The sequence below is a fragment of the Hyla sarda genome, chromosome 8 (assembly GCF_029499605.1).
Source record: "Hyla sarda isolate aHylSar1 chromosome 8, aHylSar1.hap1, whole genome shotgun sequence".
In the NCBI taxonomy this organism is placed as follows: Eukaryota; Metazoa; Chordata; class Amphibia; order Anura; family Hylidae; genus Hyla; species Hyla sarda.
The window spans coordinates 212,075,116-212,098,749 of record NC_079196.1 but is presented as its reverse complement, the minus strand read 5'-3'; the positions used below and the strand labels follow the sequence as shown (position 1 = coordinate 212,098,749).

The 23,634-nt window shown below is 44.2% G+C and overlaps 1 protein-coding gene across 3 annotated transcripts in view; it reads right to left on the bottom strand.

Moving 5' to 3' along the window:
- The window catches only part of MEIOB (meiosis specific with OB-fold), an 82,773-nt gene that overhangs the window by 33,203 nt on the left and 25,936 nt on the right, over nucleotides 1–23,634 (bottom strand). The window contains exons 1-4 of one of the 3 annotated variants that reach the window (XM_056533450.1): nucleotides 16,702–16,841; nucleotides 15,275–15,352; nucleotides 5,999–6,056; nucleotides 1,998–2,129 (exon numbers count right to left, since the gene is read on the bottom strand). In XM_056533450.1, coding sequence (XP_056389425.1) covers nucleotides 1,998–2,129; nucleotides 5,999–6,056; nucleotides 15,275–15,343 — 259 coding nt within the window. In that variant the 5' untranslated portion in view covers nucleotides 15,344–15,352; nucleotides 16,702–16,841. Of the gene's footprint in view, nucleotides 1–1,997; nucleotides 2,130–5,998; nucleotides 6,057–15,274; nucleotides 15,353–16,701; nucleotides 16,842–23,634 lie in introns of those variants that run through there. The other 2 variants (XM_056533448.1, XM_056533451.1) reach the window with 2 other exon arrangements.

The window sequence follows — 23,634 nt, the reverse complement described above, 5'->3', positions numbered from 1 at the left end:
GTTATGGACAAGTGAGCTTAAGTCCAGCCCCTGCCCATATAAGGGAGCTGTAGCCAATGATCGCTCTCTTGGGTTGCTGCTCTCGTGGATGCCGGACTATTAGGATGGATCTGCTCAACTTACAAAGACAAGCTAAGCCAGAAACCTGCCGGCCTCAGCCTGAAACTAAACCGTGAGTTAAAATCTCAGCTAGCGTGATTACTGGACCGAATCTAAACCCCTAAATCCAGTGGATCAGTGCAACAATTACCTTCCTAAGCTCAATAGACTCACGAGGTCCCAACCACTTGTCAAGCTCTAATAGACTTTGTTATATGGACTGTTCCTGTTCATTATTGCATAAAATCTTCAGTAAAAGTTCCGACAATTTTCTGCAAATCTTCGGTTGTGGACAATCAATTATTTCCTATCTCCCTATCGCTCTTGGGAAGGGTGGCGGTAGGAAAAGCATACAGAGAATAGCCCTCACCCTGGCGTCACGAATAGAAAGGGTTAAGAAAGCACCCTTTAGTAACCGCACAGCTACCCCCCCTATACCCTATAACCCCAGGCTACCACAACTTCATTCAATTCATCTAGGCCAAAGCCTGAAAGAACCAGCAGACACTAAAACCGTGAGTTATCAAGCTCAACCTATCAAATCCTGTGTGACTACTACCAGCTAAAAATCTTCTAATTAGTAGCACAGTGGCCTGCATAAAAAGCTCATTACTTCAAATCCCAGCAAAACCTGTGAGGAACCTGCATTCCGGTTCTCTCTGAAAGACTGCATAATTGTGAAGACTGTTGCATATCAGTTAAAGTAAAGTTTTCCGGTTACTTCATAAAATCTGCTGTGGACATTCTGTTTATTATCCCTGCCGTTAGTGGACCGGTTGGCGGCAGGAACATTACTATTAAGAAAACTGCACCCTGGCGTCACAACAACTATGGGTTAATACCACCAGACCCTTCATTCACCATTGCAACACCCCAGCCACCACAATTGCTAAGTTCAGCGATGAACACAGGGAATGAATAGAGGGGTGGTCGAGGAGGGGTGGTCGAGCATGGGCTGTTGTTATAATGATTCAGGGAACAAATGGCCTGCGCTAATAGCCTCCATTTTTTGACCAAGAGTGCTGCTGCAACCTTCTTTTTTTGTATACTCTGTATTTGCCACAGCAGCGTGCACCCGTGTATTAGGTAGTTGTGCTGGCTATTTTTCTTTTTGTTTTGTGCATCTTAGTGGGAATGGCACCCTCTGTAGCCGTCCACCCCTCCCCTTTTTTCACAGAAGGTATTTCAAATTGATAATAGATCCAGCATGTCATTCAGTCAGAGGCTTTATGCCCAGCAGAGGTGAATGTTATGAGTGTTAGGCTCAGAATGTGTGTTAGGGTCCCATACGAAATGAGGCCACCTCCGCGTGGTGGATGGGGGGGACACGTTTTGATCAAAAAGTGCGCTAAGAGCCTCCATTTTTTGACCAAGATTGCTGCTGCAACCTTCTTTTTTTGTATACTCTGTATTTGCCACAGCAGTGTGTACTTAGTTTTTGTTTTGTGCAACAAATGACCTCTGCTCTGATGATACAGTAGGTGGAGGTCCCAGTGCGCGGACCTTGACCAATTTGGTAGTTATCCCCTATCTTGTGGTTAGAGTTAACAATTATTCTTGGGTAACCCCTTTTAAGAGCTTTGTCTGTGAAGCAGACTAGACTCATCCCCTATCTGCAGGTTAAAGGTGAGTGTTTGACCAGTAAGGGTCCAATTCATGGGGTTTCTGTATTCCTGTGCAGGTGGGGGGAACACAGGACCCTTATTTTTTAGATTGATGGGGATCTTAGAGGTCAGACACCTACTGATAAGACTCTATGCTGCGAATAGGGGATGGATCTGTTCTGTGGGTAAACCCCTTTAAGCTGTGACAGATCAGTTTATAGTATAGACACTGTATGAACCCTTTTGTTTTGCAGAATAACAGAATAATAAATAAGCAGCCATATTTTAACATACCGCAGTCACCAATCCTGAAACTTTCAGACAGCGATTTAATATATTCTTCTCTACCCCAACACGAGGCATTTATGAAGGCAGATGGTGAATCTCTTACTGTAAAGCTGAAGGTGTACCGCTCCAATCCAATATCTGAGGAGAATAAGAGAGTAATTTCTGCATACGATGACATTTCAATTAACTTTTGCCATATCTCACGATGATGCTTAATTGAGTCTGTCAGTAAGCTTCTGTACATTTATGTTACATTTTCTTGGAAAACTCTCAAAAGTTATGAGATACAGGTGGCTTATCAGATGAGAAGAAGGGAAGCAGCGAAGTAGGTAATGTGGAAAGGTGCCCAGCGTGAGGCAAAACTATGACCATGTACATTTAAAGGAACACTCTGGGTAAAAAATATACACTGTATTATGTCCAGTGCAGGGCCTGTGGGGGGGGGGGGGGGGGGGGGGGCAAGTACAGAATCCATTTGTCATGTGCTGCTGCTTCTGTGCTAAACATAATGATATATACTGTATACACATTACTTGGGGTATTTCTTTATATGGGCACTGTCAGATTCAAAAACTTGTTGCACAGCTTGGCAAAACATTAGCCTTTCATATTGATATTTTATTTTTATGAAAATCATGGCTTATAAAACACACCACTAGAGGTCCTAATACCATCCAGAACATAATCCTGTACGGTTGTAGCGTCATCTTTGTCCCAGCTGAAGCACTAGGAAGTGAGGGTGTGACTAGCACTCCTCTGTGCTCACTCCTGTCCTATTAGATTGCAGCAGGAAAACAGAAAGGAGGTGGTTACAGAGCAGCTTGCATTGATTGGATGAAGAGACCCAGCACAGCAGACTCAGGGAGAAAGTGAATGCATGGTGAGTGAGGGCGGGCTCAGTGCTTGCCTCTGACACGCCACTTCCTAAGGAGTGGATGTCAGAATGAGTGAGCAGCAGAACAGAGGGATTTGTTAGTCCAAATACAAAAGCAAAACACATAAAAAGACAAGTATTATTTTTTCTTTGATATGACAAGTACGCTTTGTTGTGTTCCGGTAAAAAGAAACTTTTTTTTAAAGGGGTACTTCACTGGAAAACTTTTTTTTTTAACAACTGGCTCCAGAAGGTTAAACAGATTTGTAAATTAATTTAAAAAAAGGTGCAGCTCACAACAAAGAGGTACGAGGTAATTAAGGCTATAACCGGTCCCCACCGGCATCAGAGGAAAAATATAAGTCAAATTTATAGCCTTTACCTCAAGAACCTCACCAACTAAGGTGCATATTGATATGTATGGAGACGTGAATAAGTTGAGTAAAAAACTGCTTCACTAGTACAAAAAGAATTTTAATTCAATAAAATATATAAAAAATATAAAAATATACTACACAAATACAGGCACTAATAAACACCCCACTGGGCCCTAGTGGAGTATCAAATGTTAAATCAAAGGACATAGAATGTTAATTCGGCATATATGTGTATGCAGTCCAATAATCCGGCACCTGGTTAAAAAGTCCCTTTGCGGAGCAGATGGTTAAAGTGCACTTGAAAGATAATGTAAAATCAGACTCTGATTAGTCAATAGATGTTAGAAATATTAAAGAGATATTAATACTTGTATTTCTCACCGCCTGCTGCCGCCTGGTTCTCACTGGCGTGGACCGATGTTATGCAGCTATTATGGGCTCTCCCGTATATCCACAAGATGGTACGTGGCGATCTCACATTAGGTTCGCAACCCCGATGGCAACGGGGTGCGACACGGTGGTCCGAGCAACAGCTTGCAGCCGCTCCACAGTAGATGGCTAGGTGGTGACAAAGCCGATACTCTGGCAGGAGTGTCAATATAGCACAGGAGCGGCGTCCCTCGTGGAGATCTGAAGGTGAGATGCCGCCAAACAATGCGGGAGATTGGAGCCTGGATTAACTCCTCAGATGTCGAGATAGGTGCGGACGCTGGTGGTAGAATGCGTACCAGCAAAAGTGTGAATAGTGCCAAGTCCTAGACGCGTTTCAGGGTGCTGGGAATTGTAGTCCTCCGACCCCTTCTTCAGTAGATAAATGTGCCCATTTATCTACTGAAGAAGGGGTCGAAGGACTACAATTCCCAGCACCCTGAAACGAGGACTACAATTCCCTCACCTTCAGATCTCCACGAGGGACGCCGCTCCTGTGCTATATTGACACTCCTGCCAGAGTGTCGGCTTTGTCACACCACCTAGCCATCTACTGTGGAGCGGCTGCAAGCTGTTGCTCGGACCACCGTGTCGCACCCCGTTGCCATCGGGGTTGCGAACCTAGTGTGTATCTGCTCAGCAAAGGGACTTTTTAACCAGGTGCCGGATTATTGGACTGCATACACATATATGCCGAATTAACATTCTATGTCCATTTATTTAACATTTGATACTCCACTAGGGCCCAGTGGGGTATTTATTAGTGCCTGTATTTGTGTAGTATATTTTTATATTTTTTATATATTTTATTGAATTAAAATTCTTTTTGTACTAGTGAAGCTGTTTTTTACTCAACTTATTCACGTCTCCATACATATCAATATGCACCTTAGTTGGTGAGGTTCTTGAGGTAAAGGCTATAAATATGACTTAGATTTGTAAATTACTTCTATTAAAAAATGTTTTAATCTTTCCAGTACTTACCAGCTGCTGTATGATCCACAGGAAGTTCTTTTCTTTTTGAATTTCCTTTCAGTCTGACCACAGTGCTCTCTGCTGACACCTCTTTCCATTTTAGGAACTGTCCAGAGTAGGAGCAAATCCCCATAGAAAACCTCTCCTGCTCTGGACAGTTCCTAAAATGGACAGAGGTGTCAGCAGAGAGCACTGTGGTCAGGCAGAAAGGAAATTCAAAAAGAAAATAACTTCCTGTGGATCATAGCAGCTGATAAGTACTGGAAGGAAGAAGTAATTTACAAATCTGTTTAACTTTTTGGCACCAGTTGATAAAAAAAAAAAAAAAAAAAAATTATGTTTTACAGTGGAGTAAAAATAATACAAAAACCTACCCTATTCCCTCACAGCTCCCATTCCACTAACATCCAGTGCCAGTTCTCTTCTCTCTGTTCTGGGAGCAGGACCTTCCCACTTCAACTAATCACTGGCTGCAGCAGTGTCCCGTCTTATCTAGTGATTGGCCGATGTCATGCTGAGAGAGAGTTGCAGGACCAGAAGACGGTGCAGGGGACTGAGAGAGGTGAGTATAACTTTTTTTCCCTTTTTTCTTTTACACTAGCCCTAGCAACATATTACAAAAAAAAAAAAAAAAGAATTGCTCCCCCCCCCCCCCAAGTCAATATAATGGCAGCACACATGCTCAACCACCGCTCTAGTCATTCTCTATAACACTTTTTAACATTTCACTGAACTTGGTTCAGAAGTCCCATAGACAGTGAATAGAATGATGGCTGGGCATGCACGCTGCCGATGAGATACTAATAGACTATTGTTCTGGTCTATTCCAGTGCTTTCCAACCAGTGTGCCTTCAGCTGTCGCAAAACTACACCTCCCAGCATGATGGCTGTCTGGGACTTGCTGGGAGTTGTAGTTTTGCCACAGCTGGAGGCACCTTGCTTGGGAAACACTGGTCCATTCTATCCTGGGACGACCCTTTTAAACATTAAATGTTATGGATATAATGCTCTGGGCTCCCGAGAAATGGAAACTTTTTCTATCTCAGTTAACACAGTTCACCACTTACTGCTTTACAGGCCCTAAAACTATATAGCAATAAATTTCCTAATAAAATTAATTTCAAGCTGCATTATGTCAACCGCAATCCCATCCAGGGGGGGGGGGGGGGGGGGAGGAGAAACAGAATGGATTTCCTTTAATACATTAAGTAATTTATTTACAAGAATTAACATCAATCATTTACAAAAGCCTCTACCAAAAAAATTTTAAATTAAAAGAAAAAGAAAGCATAAAGGGCAAAGAAAAAAAAAAAAGAACAATTTTGACTGATATATAATAAAGCAGGCTTAACTTTTTCGGTCTGGAAATCCTTTGACATCTGTTTTCCCAATTACGATGCCTATTATGCTCTGGAAAATAAAATAAAAATTAAAAATTGGTACGGTATACACAAATACAACACAGATGTAGTTAGCAAATTAGATTTCATGCTCTTATACCCCACCGCCTGCTATAGCAAATTCGTGATTGATTTTTTTTTTTTTTTTTTTAGAATACCAATTACGCAGCAATGTTTGTTTCCCCACCACCCAGTAAATCTGTACAATGAGCTATTAGATTTTATGGAAAGTATGTCAACACGAGGGCTGATGTGCGGGACGTAATCCCCTCCTGACAATGTTTCTCCTCTTCCCGCTTAATCATTACATTGGACAGACCAAGGGACCTTCACGGGCCGCAGTCTCCTTAAGTGTTCGAACTTCCTGTAATCCCTTGTAATTTGGCCTCTCACATGTGAAGTTTCGCTATGACATTCTAAATTATTATACAATGCAAAATTCCTCCCCCCCCCCCCCACCCACCCACCCACCCCCACCAAAGCTGGAAGTGTATTTAAAGGTCATTATCTTATTATGTTTCCCTTATACAGAACCAGCATGCTGAAAGCATTAGAGGTTCTGCTGCGAACATTACCCGGCACATTGATTATATATGTCAGATGTTAATTTAACATATGGTAATGCTGTCCTAAGCTGTATGACTACGTATTGGATTCTCTAAAACATGTGCGAAGGTATGTTACTAAAACTGGCGTGTGGCTACATTACTGGAAGGGTCTCGTGATTTCCTTAGAGGAGGGGAAGGGCATGTGGTAATTAAAGGGAAAGTGCAGCCAGAGTGATCTTCGGACAGGACAGTAAATAGTCATTGATTTCTATGGCACTTTTTCTTGATTTCCATTAAAGGGGTACTCCGCCCCTAGACATCTTATCCCCTATCCAAAGGATAGGGGATAAGATGTCAGATCGCCAGGGTCCCACTGCTGGGGACCCCGGGGATCGCTGCTGCGGCACCCCGCTATCATTACTGCGCAGAGCGAGATCGCTCTGCACGTAATGACGGGCAATACAGGGGCCGGAGCATCGTTATGTCACGGCTCCGCCCCTCGTGACGTCTCGGCCCGCAATACATCAATACAAGTCTATGGGAAGGGGGCGTGGCGGTCGTCACGCCCCCTGCCATAGACTTGCATTAAGGGGACGGGCCGTGATGTCATGATGGGCGGAGCCATGACATCACGCTGCTCCGGCCCCTGTATCGCCCGTCATTACGCACAGAGCGAACTCGCTCTGTGCAGTATTGATGGCGGGGTGCCGCAGCGGCGATCCCCGGGGTCCCCAGCAGCGGGACCGCGGCGATCTAACATCTTATCCCCTATCCTTTGGATAGGGGATAAGATACCAGGGGCGGAGTACCCCTTTAAGGAGTTTGGGTGTACTGGAGAATAATGAAGACTTTTATTGGGGATCTTAAAGGGGTACTCTGGAGGAGAATTTTTCTTTCAAATCAACTGGTGCCAGAACGTTAAACAGATTTGTAAATTACTTCTATATAAAAAATCTTTATCGTTGATGATGTATACTACAGAGGAAGTTGAGTTGTTCTTTTCTGTCTGACCACAGTGATCTTTGCTGACACCTCTGTCCATATCAGGAACTGTCCAGAGCAGGAGACGTTTGCTATGGGGGATTTTCTCCTGCTCTGGACAGTTCCTGATACCGACAGAGGTGTCAGCAGAGAGCACTGTGGTCAGACAGTAAAGAACAACTCAACTTCCTCTGCAGTATATAGTAGCTGATGGACTAGAAGTATTAACCCCTTAAGGACTCAGGGTTTTTCAGTTTTTGCACTTTCGTTTTTTCCTCCTTACCTTTTAAAAATCATAACCCTTTCAATTTTCCACCTAAAAATCCATATTATGGCTTATTTGTTGCATCACAAATTCTACTTTGCAGTGACATTAGTCATTTTACCCAAAAATTCACGGCAAAATGGGAAAAAAAATCATTGTACGACAAAATCAAAGAAAAAACGCCATTTTGTAAAATTTGGGGGCTTCCGTTTCTACGCAGTGCATATATCGGTAAAAATTACACCTTATCATTATTCTGTAGGTCCATACGGTTAAAATGATACCCTACTTATATAGGTTTGATTTTGTCGTACTTCTGGAAAAAATCATAACTACATGCAGGAAAATGTATACGTTTAAAAATGTCATATTCTGACCCCTATAACTTTTTTATTTTTCCACGTACGGGGCGGTATGAGGACAAATTTTTTGCGCCGTGATCTGAAGTTTTTATCGGTATGATTTTTGTTTTGATTGGACTTTTTGATCACTTTTTATTTATTTTTTAATGGCATAAAAAGTGACCAAAATACGCAATTCTTTTACGTGTACCCCATTGACCGTGCGGTTTAATTAACGATATATTTTGGACATATACACACGCGGTGATACCACATATGTTTATTTACACTGTTTTATTTTTTTTATGGGAAAAGGGGGGTGATTTAAACTTTTATTAGGGAAGGGGTTAAATGACCTTTATTAACACTTTTTTTTTTTTTGCAGTGTTATAGCTCCCATAGGGACCTATAACACTGCACACACTGATCTCTTATACTGATCATTGTTATCCCATAGGGACCTATAACACTGCACACACTGATCTCTCATGCTGATCACTGGCGTGTATTAACACGCCTGTGATCAGTGTTATCGGCGCTTGACTGCTCCTGCCTGGATCTCCGGCACGGAGCAGTCATTCGTCGATCGGACACCGAGGAGGCAGGTAAGGGCCCTCCCGGTGTCCTGTAAGCTGTTCGGGACGACGCGATTTCACCGTGGCGGTCCCGAACAGCCCGACTGACTAACCGGGATAGTTTCACTTTCACTTTAGAAGCGGCGGTCAGCTTTGACCGCCGCTTCTAAAGGGTTAATACCACACATTGCCGCGATCAGCGATGTGTGGTATTAGCCGCGGGTCCCGGCCGTTGATGAGCGATGGGACCGACGCGATGTGATGCTTCATATCGCGGGAGCCGGCGCAGGACGTAAATATACGTCCTGCGTCATTAAGGGGTTAAAGGGGTACTCCGCTGCTCAGCGTTTGGAACAAACTGTTCTGAACGCTGGAGCCGGGAGCTAGTGATGTCATAGCCCAGCCCCCTCATGAGTCACTCCCCGCCCCCTCAATGCAAGTCTATGGGAGGGGGTGTGACAGCACTGAGCAGCGGAGTACCCCTTTAAGATTTTTTAATAGAAGTAATTTACAAATCTGTTTAAAGGAGAAATGCAGTGCAAAACTTTTAAGTTTCCCTGTGCCAGAGTTGCAAAAACTGAAAAAACAAACTTGAACTCACCTTCCTACATTTCCCTGTTGCGCCGGTATCGGCATCCCGTTCCTCCAGCGCTGCTCGACTCTCTGCTTCTTAGGCTCGGAACGTAACACTGCGGTCAGTGTATTGCCGGCCGCAGCGATGTCCCACATCGGCCGGTGATAGGAAGGTGATGTAAGGAGCCCGGCCCAAGCTTCTTACATGACAGTGCGCTCAACCTATCACCAAACCGTCAGTGAGAACCAGCAGATTTTGGTAATAGCTAAAAAGAGGTATGAGTCTCAGTAATGGCGGAGATATTTTTTGTGTCACATTCGCCTCCCTCTGCATGACAGAAAAAGGTCAAGAGGTTAATAAAAGCAACACCACAAGGTGAAACTTTTGTACAGTGGCCTAAAGGGGGAGCTGGTTCTTGACTGGGCCTTGTTCACAATGGGGACCATTAACTAATGGGGCAATACCACAAAAGTTGCACATTTTTGGTGATTTTAGAAAAGGAGATTTTTATGCTTACCGTAAAAACTCTTTCTCAAAGGATCCATTGGGGGACACAGACCATGGGTTTATGCTGCTGTCTCTAGGAGGATTGACACTATGGCAACCAGAAAAGTCAGCTCCTCCCAGCAGGGTATACCCGCCCACAGGCACCTGAGGTAATCAGCAATAGGAGAAGACCGACCGGTCAGTAGAAAAAAAAAAAAAACTGTCCGAGCAACCAGAAGAAAAAAAGGTAACTGAACACACCCTCGGACAGATAACTGAAATAGGAACACCAGAAAAGGGGTGGGAGCTGTGTACCCCAATTGATCCTTCGAGAAAGAGATTTTACAGTAAGTGTAAAAATCTCCTTTTCTCTATCGGCTCCATTGGGGGACACAGACCATGGGACGTACCAAAGCCCTCCCTTGGGTGGGTAAGGAAATCAGTCAGGCGGATGGCTGGACCACCGCCGCCTGCAATGCCTTATGGCCCAGAGGAGCATCAGCTGATGCAAAGGTATGAATCTGGTAGGACCTTGTGAAAGTGTGCAAAGACGACCACGTGGATGCTTTACAGAACTGCGAGGCCGAAGCCACGTAGCGGAGTGCCCAGGATTCCCCCGAAAAACGGGTGGAATGAGCCAAAACCCTGAAGGGTAAGATCTTCCCTTTGCAGCGGTAAGCTTCCGAAATAGCAGACCGGATCCACCGAAAAATGGTGGTTGTAGAAGCAGGTTGTCCTGTACGACGACCTTCCGGAAAAACAAAAAAGGGGAGTCACACTGCCGAAAGGAAAGAGTGACTGAGAGACAAGTCCGAATAGCCCTCACCACAACCAAGTGGTGGAGCAACGCTCCCAGGGATAAAAAAAAGGGTCCGGACAAAAGAACGGTAGGACGATGTCCTCATTGAGAGTAAAAAAAGAAAAACCATCTCAGGTAAGAAGGACAGACCTGGACGGAAAACAACTTGTCCTGGTATACACCCAGGAAGGGAGAACGGCAGGAGAAAGCTGCCAGCTCTGACCCCTCCTAACAGAGGTAAGAGCAACAAGGAACGCCACCTTCCGGGGAAGGAGGCGAAGAGAAATGTCCTTGAGAGGCTCAAAAGGGGGGCTTTGCAGGACATCTAAGACCAAGTGCTAGTCCCAAGGGAAAAAAGGGACTGATAAGGAGGGGCAGCATGAGCCCTTCCCTGAACTAGGTTCGGTCATGATAATTGATTGCCAGAGGACGTTGAAAAAGAATGGAAATGGCCGAACCTTTGACCCCTAAGGGAGCTGAAAGCCAACCACGACCGGAGAAAAAGGCTGAGTTTCACACCAACAGAAATAAGACCGCCAGGTATGGTGGTAAATCTTTGCAGAGGAAGGCTTGTGAGCCCTCCGTCTGGTGCGAACCACTTGGGAAGAGAAACCGCAGGTCCTCAGAACCACTGTCTCAACCGCTACTCCGTCAAAGGCAGAGAAGGTAATAGGGGTGGCACAGGAGACCTGATATAGGAGGTCTGGACAATAGGGAAGGCGCAGCGGTAAGTCGCTCAGGAGCCTGACCACGTCGACCTACCATGCCCGTCGGGGCCAGTCTGGGCCACGAGAATGGCGGGAACGCCCCTGCTATTAGTTTCCTCAGGACCCCGAAAAGAGAGGAAGGGGAGGAAACAGATAAGGTAGGGCAAAGCCCGTCCAATAAACAGATAAGGCAGGGCCAAGCATGACCAAGAGAGAGGAACGCTTTGGTTGTGGCGAGATACGCAGAAGTCACCGCCTGGAGCGCCCCAGAGGTTGCAGATCATTGCAAACACCTCCGGATGTAGGGGCCACTCGTCTTGGATGGCTGAGGACTGGCTGAGAAAGATCACATCCCAGAGACGCCCGGAATGAAGATCTATGAGATGGCCGGAAACCTGAGTTCCGCCCAGAAGGGAATTTCCCAAGAAGCAAGCAAAGAAAGAATTGCCCTATGCCTCAACATATTGAAGAGGAAAAGGGCTTCTTGGGGGACCAAGGCCCCAGACCTACTTATCCTTGAAAACACCTCCCCAGCCCGACAGATTGGCAGGGAGGGGTAGGAAGGAACGCCCCCGAAAAAGCAGGGGGAAACGAAGCCACCATAAAAGGGACCGACAAGACTGTCAAGAGAGAACGATCTTGCAGTCGAGAGGCAATGGAGACCTGTCCCACCAGAAGAGAATCACCAGTTGAAGAGGTCGGTGATGAAACTGGGCAAATGGCACGCTAACCGACCCAGGACCTCCATGCAAAAGCAAATGGAAATTGGAGCAGGATGCCGAAGTCATCAGACTCTTAATAAGAGTCAGCCGATTGGTCGGTGGAGTCGAAGCGGGCAGAGGCCGCGTCGAACTGGAGCTCCAGGAGAGCGGTTGGACTTGTCTCGATTGACCATCCAACAAAAGTGAGACAAGCTCTGGAGGTTGAGTCTAAGACTCTCCAGGATCTGGGCCCTGGTCTGGAGCTCTGATCAGGAGGTCGTCCAAGTACGGAATCACGGAAACAACTGTTGTCCGTAAAAGGCTATCACAGGCGCCAGGACTTTGGTAAAGGTCCGCAGAGAAGTCGTCAGACAGAAACAGCGAGCCACAATAGAAAATGACCGTCCGGAACTGCAAAGCAGAGGAACCTTTGATGACCGGGAAACATGAGATGTGGACCAGGCATCCAAGAAGTAATAGGCGACCAACCACCCGAGAAAGGTCGACGGGTGGGGGCGACCCTTTAGACCAAGGAAGGCCTACGGGTGCCTGATGGGGCCGCAAAACGGCCGGAACAGATAGCCGACCTTCGGAAGGACAGGTCCAGAAGGAGGGAGCCCTCTTCTCATGAAGGTGCCTGGCTGGACCCTCTGTTGGTACCCTTTGTTGTTACCAAAGGTCCGCAGAACAGGAAGGAGGACTTACGACGGAAAGTGGTTCTGTGAGCCTTATCCAGAGGTAATAAAGAACCCTTTTCTGGTCGTCGCCTCACTTTCTGAAGGCGGCGTCCACATTCCAGGCTTTTAAGCCACATGAAGGGACGGTGGCTACCAGGTAACTTGTGGTAAAGGCAACACAGCGGCTGCGCATGGAAGCAGAACACAGTAAATCTCCAGCTGCGGAGCATCGGAGAGCTAGATTAAATAAATCCTCCAGAGGGATCTTGAAGACTACCCTGGCGGAAATGGGAGACCATACTGAAAGGGGCTCCTGACACCCAGGTCGAAGCAAAAGCAGGAAGAACCTGCTGTCTCAAAGGCAAAGTTTGCCAAAGTCTCCACCTTCATGTCCGCTGGATCCTTGAAGGCAGCCGCATCAGCCAACGGCCAGATAGGTGCCTTAGAGAGGCGGGAGGCCGGCAAATCCACAGTTGGAGAGGTGGTCCACTGAGCAATGAGGTCCTTGGCGAAAGGATACCACGCTTGAACCATTCTTGTTTCCTGAAACTTCTTGTCAGGGTGCCTCCAGGCGGATACCAGCAGGGCGTAAAATTCAGTGTGAGAGCTGAAGGTCTTGGGTGCTGGTCGGGCACGAAAAAAGGAGACTTCTGGAGCCACGTCCGAAGATCCTGGGTCCTATAGATGGAAGGTGTCTTATGGCCAAAACCAATGAGTACACCACATCAGGCATCCGTGCATTCCTTTTGAGTCAGAGGCCGAATCAGAAACCTCATCCACAAGTTCTCCAGGTGAATGGGAACGAGGTGAGGCAGCCCTGGAGGTTGGGCCCAATGAAAGGAAACTTCTGGAGCCACGTCCGAAGTTCCTGGGTCCTCTAGATGGAAGGCGTCTCTTATGGCCGAAACCAATGAGCGCACCATGTCCGACATATCCGTGCGGTCTTCTGAATCAGAGGCCTTATCTGAAACTTCATCCACAAGTTCACCAGGTGAACGGGAACGTGTGAGATGGCCCTGGAAGAGAGGGAGACGGACTTGGAGAGCGTCCTCTAGAGGAGCGACACTTGCTACAGGGTGGAGTAACAGGGCGATGCCTGCGAGGGGAGCGCCCGTGCCTGCCAGAAGACTCGGGGAATGAGTCCAATGAAAAACACCCCTATGACGCTGCGATAGCGTCAGAATAGAGGGAGAGCGGGACCCTCCGGAGGGCCGGTGTAGGGAGGGTCTCTCCAAGGCAGTCACCACATAAGGGGAGACCTGGGCCAAGTCGTATAGACTGGGAGAGGGAGGGAACCCAGACTGGGGGGCCGGCCGAACCGACCGGGTCTGGAAGACAACCGGGGTAGATAGCCGGAGGGTCTGGGGGAGCAGTGGAGCAGGCAGAACAAGTGGTTCAGCAGAACCAGACATTTTGAGTTACAACTTTAACAGATGTAATGAGTGGCTAACACTCCCGTTAACTGTTTAGAGGGAGGAACAGTTCTGGGCACGGACATAGTAAAAAATGAACAATCTCACCCAAGCCTGTGTCTCCAGGGCAGCTGCTGCACATAAAGTCAGTCAGAAAGAGAGAGAGGGAGAGAGAGAGACGCCGGCCAATAGCAAACTGGGCGTTTCCCGAGACAGGTGTCATCAGAGAGCACTTAGACAGAAAAGAACAACCTTAACTTCAGAAGCTCATAAGTACTGAAAGGATTAAGATTTTTTAATAGAAGTAATTTACAAATCTGTTTAACTTTCTGGAGCCAGTTGATATATAAAAAAAAGTTTTTTCCTGGATAACCCCTTTAACCCTCTGGCAACTATAATGGTTGCCCTTGTGTTAACCCCTACTTTTCCAGAAACTGAAATGATTAACAAGCGGTTGAACTTTTTGACAGAAGACACCAGGACTTTCACTGGGATCACATTAAACTTTAAACAGAGCTTGGAAAATGTCTGCAAATGTAATATACGAATGTAAAGAACCCAGGAGTGAAGTGTTCTGGACTAAGAGCACTTACACTTGGCCTTGTTTATGACAAGCAATTTTCTGCTTTGAGCTGCCTGACACAGCAGGACTAAGCCTATTTCCATGTCCTGCATCCTAACCAGGCTCTGGATAAAAATAAAAACGAGCCAAAAGGGGAAAGTAATGGGGGTTTGTAGCACGCAAATGTTGAGGTAAATTGCTGGGGACAGCTAGAACGGCTCAAATTTTGCCGTCAAGAGAAGGAAAATACCAGACGTCCCTGGCCACATTATGATTTTTACTTTGCTGAGTCTCAGCAATTATCTATTCAGTGGGCGATCGGGCTGATACAATGGGGTCTCTCATACGTTCCCACAAAGACTTGGCCGGTGCCTAAGTGCTGGGCCGGGCACCATGACACATCCCTGGACAGCACCAGCGGCATTGCTTTACATCCCCTGCGGTGTAAATAAAGGCCGCTAACAATGGCAGTATTGTGGCTACAGAAACATTGGCTATCGCTGTAGGGGAAACACGGTGACAACGTGACAATGAGGACGTTTGTAGTGTGGGTGGAAGCGGATGGGGACTCTGCAAGATAACAGAGTCACCGATACTTACTGGGCGAGATAGATTAGGGTGCAGGTCGGAAATGTTGACAAAATCTTGACGGAAGGTGCTGGACGCCATTGCTGTAATCTATGGGGTAAAGAGAGGTCAAAAGTTAGAAAAATCCTGTTTTACTGTTTTTGTTAAGTTTATTATTATTTATGTAGGTCCAGCATGTGCCTTGATAATACATTCCTATACATTCCTATATGTATATTATATACATAATTTATATATATATATATATATATATATATATATATATGGGATAAGATGTCTGATCGCGGGGGTCCCGCTGCTGCGGACCCTCACAATCTCCCTGCTGCACCCGGAGTTCGTTTAGAGCGTCGGGAGCAGCGCCAAAGACTCGTGACGTCACGCGTGATGGCCCTCTATCCCTTGGATAGGGGATAAGATGTTTGGGGCGGAGTACCCCTTTAAGGCTGCATGCACTCCACGTTTTTGCAATACAGTTCCCGTATCAGTTTTTTTGATGAAAAACGGATTCCTCATAACCGGACTAAACTGTATCAAAACGCGTATACAAATTTCAACCCGTATACGGTTTGAAAGATGATGTCCGGTTGCATCAGTTTTTTAAGAAAAAAAAGTATAAGTTTTTAACTTTTCACTCCATTTTGAATAAAGTTTCACTTGTTTGATTGAAATTCCAAGGAAAAAATAAACTGTGCATAGTCAAAAACCGTATGGTGAAAACCGGATGGAACCGTGCGCACATACGTTTCTGTGCAGGTACCCATTGACTCCCATGTTAAAAAAAAACGTATATGGTTTAATACGGTTTTTCACCCGGACCAAAAAACGTGGTAGTCTACGGCAGTGGTCTCCAACCTGCGGACCTCCAGATGTTGCAAAACTACAACTCCCAGCATGCCCGGACAGCCAACGGCTGTCCGGGCATGCTGGGAGTTGTAGTATTGCAACATCTGGAGGCCCGCAGGTTGGAGACCACTGGTCTACGGTTTTGAGTACGAGTAAAAAAAACGGACAAAACCGTATAAGGACTAAAAAGGATGATGCGTTTGACATACGGTTTACAACGTTAAGTCAATGCATACGGTTTTCTATACGGTTCCGTATGGTTTTTAACTTAAAACCGTATACGGGAACTGTACAGCAAAAACGTGGTGTGAATGCGCCCTAATCTTGGACAACCTAATCTGAGACGTACAGGAGCCCAAAGGCATACGGCAGTACAAGGACCTATACTAAAACAGCGCCCTCTTGTCCCCACAGGCTGTGTGTGGTATTGCAGCTCGGTTTATGAATAAGGTTGAGCTGTAATACCTCATACAGCCTGTGAGGGCAGGTGTGGTGCTGTTTTTTTTTTTTTGGGAAGAAAGCACTGTGACAGAGGAGGAGGGATACAATGGCTGCCATGTAGAAATTATAAGCGTAATGTTATGACTGAATTATACCAGAGGAAACAATGTATGTCAGCCCTGAGCTCCTCCTGAAGAGACACCTCACACTGAGGAGGGGCATAGAGAAGACTGTGAGGAGACAGACAGGAGGGCAGGCCCTGCACTCACTCCACTGCCTCCTGGTGGTAAGAGTGCTATCTGCAGCCTGTGTCCTCCACACACAGAAGCCCTAACTGTCTTATAGCAAGAGTCTCTGTGTTGCCCATGGCAACCAATCACAGATCAGCTTTCATTTCTCTCTTTCATTACTGCTCTGGTAAAAAGGAAAGCTGAGCTCTGATTAGTTGCTACGGGCAACAAAGAGAATCTTACTATCAGACATATGGGACAGTATTATAGTAGTTATATTCTTGTACATAGGAGGCAGTATTATAGTAGTTATATTCTTGTATATAGGAGGCAGTATTACAGTAGTTATATTCCTGTATATAGGAGCAGTATTATAGTAGTTATATTCCTGTATATAGGAGCAGTATTATAGTAGTTATATTCTTGTATATAGGAGCAGTATTATAGTAGTTATATTCTTGTACATAGGAGCAGTATTATAGTAGTTAAATTCTTGTATATAGGAGCAGTATTATAGTAGTTATATTCTTGTATATAGGAGCAGTATTATAGTAGTTATATTCTTGTATATAGGAGCAGTATTATAGTAGTTATATTCTTGTATATAGGAGCAGTATTATAGTAGTTATATTCTTGTATATAGGAGGCAGTATTACAGTAGTTATATTCCTGTATATAGGAGCAGTATTATAGTAGTTATATTCCTGTATATAGGAGCAGTATTATAGTAGTTATATTCTTGTATATAGGAGCAGTATTATAGTAGTTATATTCTTGTATATAGGAGGCAGTATTACAGTAGTTATATTCCTGTATATAGGAGCAGTATTATAGTAGTTATATTCCTGTATATAGGAGCAGTATTATAGTAGTTATATTCTTGTATATAGAGCAGCATTATAGTAGTTATATTCTTGTATATAGGGGGCAGTATTATAGTAGTTATATTCTTGTATATAGGGATCAGTATTATAGTAGTTATATTCTTGTATATAGGAGCAGTATTGTAGTAGTTATATTCTTGTATATAGGAACAGTATTGTAGTAGTTATATTCTTGTATATAGGAGGCAGTAGTATAGTAGTTATATTCTCGTACATGTGGGCAGTATTATAGTAGTTATATTCTTGTATATAGGAGCAGTATTATAGTAATTATATTCTTGTATATAGGAGCAGTATTATAGTAGTTATATTCTTGTATATAGGAGCAGTATTATAGTAGTTATATTCTTGTATATAGGAGCAGTATTATAGTAGTTATATTCTTGTACATAGGAGACAGTATTATAGTAGTTATATTCTTGTATATAGGAGCAGTATTATAGTAGTTATATTCTTGTACATGTGGGCAGTAATATAGTAGTCATATTCTTGTATATAGGAGCAGTATTATAGTAGTTATATTCTTGTATATAGGAGCAGTATTATAGTAGTAATATTCTCGTACATGTGGGCAGTATTGTAGTAGTTATATTCTTGTATATAGGAACAGTATTATAGTAGTTATATACTTGTATATAGGAGCAGTATTATAGTAGTTATATTCTTGTATACAGGGGCAGTATTATAGTAGTTATATTCTTGTACATAGGAGCAGTATTATAGTAGTTCTATTCTTGTATATAGGAGCAGTATTATAGTAGTTATATTCTCTTACATAGGAGCAGTATTATAGTAGTTATATACTTGTATTTAGGAGCAGTATTATAGTAGTTATATTTTTGTATATAGGAGCAGTATTATAGCAGTTATATTCTTGAATATATAGGAGCAGCATTATAGTAGTTATATTCTTGTACATAGGAGCAGTATTATAGTAGTTAAATTCTTGTATATAGGAGGCAGTAGTATAGTAGTTATATTCTTGTATATAGGAGCAGTATTATAGTAGTTATATTCTTGTATATAGGAGCAGTATTATAGTAGTTATATTATCGTACATGTGGGCGGTATTATAGTAGTTATATTCTTGTATATAGGAGGCAGTAGTATAGTAGTTATATTCTTGTATATAGGAGCAGTATTATAGTAGTTATATTCTTGTATATAGGAGCAGTATTATAGTAGTTATATTCTCGCACATGTGGACAGTATTATAATAGTTATATTCTTGTATATAGGAGCAGTATTATAGTAGTTATATTCTTGTATATAGGTGCAGTATTATAGTAGTTATATTCTTGTATTTTGGAGCAGTATTATAGTAGTTATATTCCTGTATATAGGAGCAGTATTATAGTAGTTATATTCTTGTATATAGGAGCAGTATTATAGTAGTTACATTCTTGTATATAGGAGCAGTATTATAGTAGTTATATTCTTGTATATAGGAGCAGTATTATAGTAGTTATAGTCTTGTATATAGGAGCAGTATTATAGTAGTTATATTCTTGTATATAGGAGCAGTATTATAGTAGTTATATTCTTGTATATAGGGAGCAGTATTATAGTAGTTATATTCTTGTACATAGGAGGCAGTATTATAGTAGTTATATTCTTGTATATAGGAGCAGTATTATAGTAGTTATATTCTCGTACATGTGGGCAGTATTATAGTAGTTATATTCTTGTGATTATGTGTAACATTTATAATTTTTTTTGTGACCTTTTGAAACTTTAGAACCAATTACTAGAGCGGAATTTTCAAGTTACGGTGTTTTCAGCTTACAATGGTCACCTCGGACCTCATTAATACAGTATCTTGAGGGAGTCTTTTAGTTATATTTTTTGCCTATTAGATCGCATTATATAAATACATATCCTTTCATGGCGGCAGATAATGAGCTGTTATGCAAAATCAGTTTTGATTCTAAACCCTAATGAGCCGCCCTTTAGATTTCAGCTGTGGAGTCTGGTTAATTCTGTATTTCATCGCCATATGATGCACCATTTATTACTGCACTTCTGGGACTAAAATGGATTCCATGTGGATTTGTACATATGTTATGTCCTGCTGAATTACTATGCTGTTGACAGGCGGGACGGCCCTAATGCTGACGGGAATTTTCATTTCAAAGACCCATTGAAAGCTGTATTTATGTAAGCGCACTCGCAGCGCTAATACCATGACATATGTTATACCACCAGGTCTGCTTGTTTTATTTGTGTTATTACATCAGACAGTATTTCTATAGTCAGTTCCTTGCATTTTCAAGATATCTGTTCGCTGTCAGTGAATGTGAACATTGTGGTTTACATAGGTGTAAAAGCCCCATAACAAGAATAAACCCTTACTATATATTTTCATTTTCTGATTTATAGATTATAGAATTGTGGCTGCCTTCATTACCACTAGAGGGGGCAGGGGTAAGAGGGTCACTGGTGACATCACATGACTGGCATAAGAAGCAAACCTATGACTCCCATTATGCCCAGACAGCCGATGGAGGGTTGGGAGCACTTGGGAGCACTGAAGTTGTTGGGCGCCTCTAGCCTGGATACAAGGTGGGATACGGTTGGGATACATGGAGGCTCTAGTACCCTGTTGGGCGCCTCTAGCCTGGATACAAGATGGGATATGGTTGGGATACATGGAGGCTGTAGTACCCTGTTGGGCGCATCTAGCTGAATACAAGATGGGATACCGTTGGGATACATGGAGGCTCTAGTACACTGTTGGGTGCATCTAACCTGGATACAAGATGGGATACATTTGGGATACATGGAGGCTCTAGTACCCTGTTGGGCGCATCTAGCCCGAATACAAGATGGGATACGTTTGGGATACATGGAGGCTCTAGTACCCTGTTGGGCGCATCTAGCCTGGATACAAGATGGGATATTTTTGGGATACATGGAGGCTCTAGTACCCTGTTGGGCACATCTAGCTGAATACAAGATGGGATACCTTTAGGATACATGGAGGCTCTAGTACACTGTTGGGTGCATCTAACCTGGATACAAGATGGGATACATTTGGGATACATGGAGGCTCTAGTACCCTGTTGGGCGCATCTAGCCCGAACACAAGATGTGATATGGTTGGGATAAATGGAGGCTCTAGTACCCTGTTGGGCGCATCTAGCCTGAATACAAGATGGAATACCGTTGGGATACATGGAGGCTCTAGTACCCTGTTGGGTGCATCTAACCCGAATACAAGATGGGATACATTTGGGATACATGGAGGCTCTAGTACCCTGTTGGGCGCATCTAGCCTGGATACAAGATGGGATACGTTTGGGATACATGCAGGCTCTAGTACCCAGTTGGGCGCATCTAGCCTGGATACAAGATGGGATACAGTTGGGATACATGGAGGCTCTAGTACCCTGTTGGGAGCATCTAACCCAAATACAAGATGGGATACATTTGGGATACATGGAGGCTCTAGTACCCTGTTAGGCGCATCTAACCTGGATACAATATGAGATATGTTTGGGATACATGGAGGCTCTCGTACCCTGTTGGGCGCATCTAGCCTGGATACAAGATGAAATACAGTCGAGATAAGTAGAGGCATACAGGTTCCAAATGGCATCCTGCAGTGCATTTGTCTACATTTGCCTACATTTGCCTGTAGATCCTGCACACTTGTCGGTTGCTGAAGCTGGCGCCATAAATGCTCGATTGGTGATAAATCTGGTGACGGGGCAGGACAAGGAATTGTTACAATCTGGTGAAGACATTCCTGGAAACATTTGCTGTGTGTGGCGACCATAATCCTGCTGAAAAATGCCAACTGAAAGACATGAGAGACGACACATGTGGGCGCAGGATGTTCTGCAAATATTCTTGAGCTGTAAGTGTCCCTCCTATCACTACTAGGGGGTGACTCACTGTCCTATGTGATGGCTGCCCATAGCATCACACCAACAGGGGGCAGTGTGTCGCTCCACAGCAGAGGCAGGAGTAAAGGCCTCCATACTAGAACCTGACCATCATCGGATCCTAAACACAATCTGGATTCGTTGCTAAAGACGATACATTTTCAGTCTCTACCAATCCAGGTTTCTCATTCATGACACCGCTTTAGATGAAGGTGATGGTGGCTGACTGTCAATATTTGGACATGTTATGGACACAGCGACACCAAATTTCCTTCTGCTAAGTGCCTAGGAATGGTCTGAGCTGAGACATGGGTGTGTAACAAAGAGGCAGGAGGGTGTAATGAAGAGAGAAGGATGTGTAATGAATAGACAGGGGCGTGTAATGAGGAGACAAGGGGGTGAAATAAGGAGACGGGTGTGTTTGGTGAGAGACAGGGGTGTGTAATGGAGAGATAGAAGTATGTAATGAATAGTGAGGGGCGTCTAATGAAGAGACATGGGGTGAAATAAGTAGCCATGGGGTGTAATAAGGAGATGGGTGTGCAATAAGGAGACAGGGGTGTGTGTGGTGAGAGACAGGGGAGTGTAATGAAGAGACAGGGATGTGTAATGAAGAGACAGGGATGTGTAATGAAGAGACAGGGTTGTGTAATGAAGAGACAGGGATTTGTAATGAAGAGACAGGGGTGTGTAATGAAGAGACAGGGATGTGTAATGAAGAGACAGGGATGTGTAATGAAGAGATAGGGTTGCGTAATGAAGAGACAGGGTTGTGTAATGAAGAGACGGGGGTGTGTAATGAAGAGACAGGGTTGTGTAATGAAGAGACAGGGATGTGTAATGAAGAGACAGGGGTGTGTAATGAAGAGACAGGGATGTGTAATGAAGAGACAGGGATGTGTAATGAAGAGACAGGGATGTGTAATGAAGAGACAGGGATGTGTAATGAAGAGACAGTGGAGTGTAATGAAGAGACAGGGATGTGTAATGAAGAGACAGGGATGTGTAATGAAGAGACAGGGATGTGTAATGAAGAGACAGGGATGTGTAATGAAGAGACAGGGATGTGTAATGAAGAGACAGGGATGTGTAATGAAGAGACAGGGATGTGTAATGAAGAGATAGGGTTGTGTAATGAAGAGTCAGGGGTGTGTAATGAAGAGACAGGGATGTGTAATGAAGAGATTGGGTTGTGTAATGAAGAGTCAGGGGTGTGTAATGAAGAGACAGGGATGTGTATTGCAATGAAGAGACAGGGATGTGTAATGAAGAGACAGGGATGTGTATTGCAATGAAGAGACAGGGATGTGTAATGAAGAGATAGGGTTGTGTAATGAAGAGTCAGGGGTGTGTAATGAAGAGACAGGGATGTGTATTGCAATGAACAGACAGGGATGTGTAATGAAGAGATAGGGTTGTGTACTGAAGAGTCAGGGATGTGTAATGAAGAGATAGGGTTGTGTAATGAAGAGTCAGGGGTGTGTAATGAAGAGACAGGGATGTGTATTGCAATGAAGAGACAGGGGTGTGTAATGAAGAGATAGGGTTGTGTACTGAAGAGTCAGGGATGTGTAATGAAGAGATAGGGTTGTGTAATGAAGAGTCAGGGGTGTGTAATGAAGAGACAGGGATGTGTAATGAAGAGATTGGGTTGTGTAATGAAGAGTCAGGGGTGTGTAATGAAGTCCCCACCTGTGTCGGCATGGTGGACGAGGAATTTGTGGTTACTTTGTGGAGTTACTTGTTCTTGTTGGCGGATCAAAGGATCCTCTCTACTGGAAGTCTGTCTGGGCCATCATGTAACCACTGCTCCCAGCATTTCCTAACAGCTTGGCCTAAATGGGGGCAATTCTTCGCAACGGCCTTCTTGCTTCTCTCAGTCCAATGATGTGTCCCCTCTCAAAGTCTTTCAACTTGACAAATTGTCTTCAAGTGCATCATAGAGCCATATCTAGTAGTCAATGATCTCTCGCCAAGAGGTACACTACCCAAGAGTACCCTGTGAGAGCCTTTTTACAGGGCAGAGGGGAAAGTACTTTTGCTGCCTCTTGTGGCAGGACCCTGTGTCTAATAAGATTACACCTGTA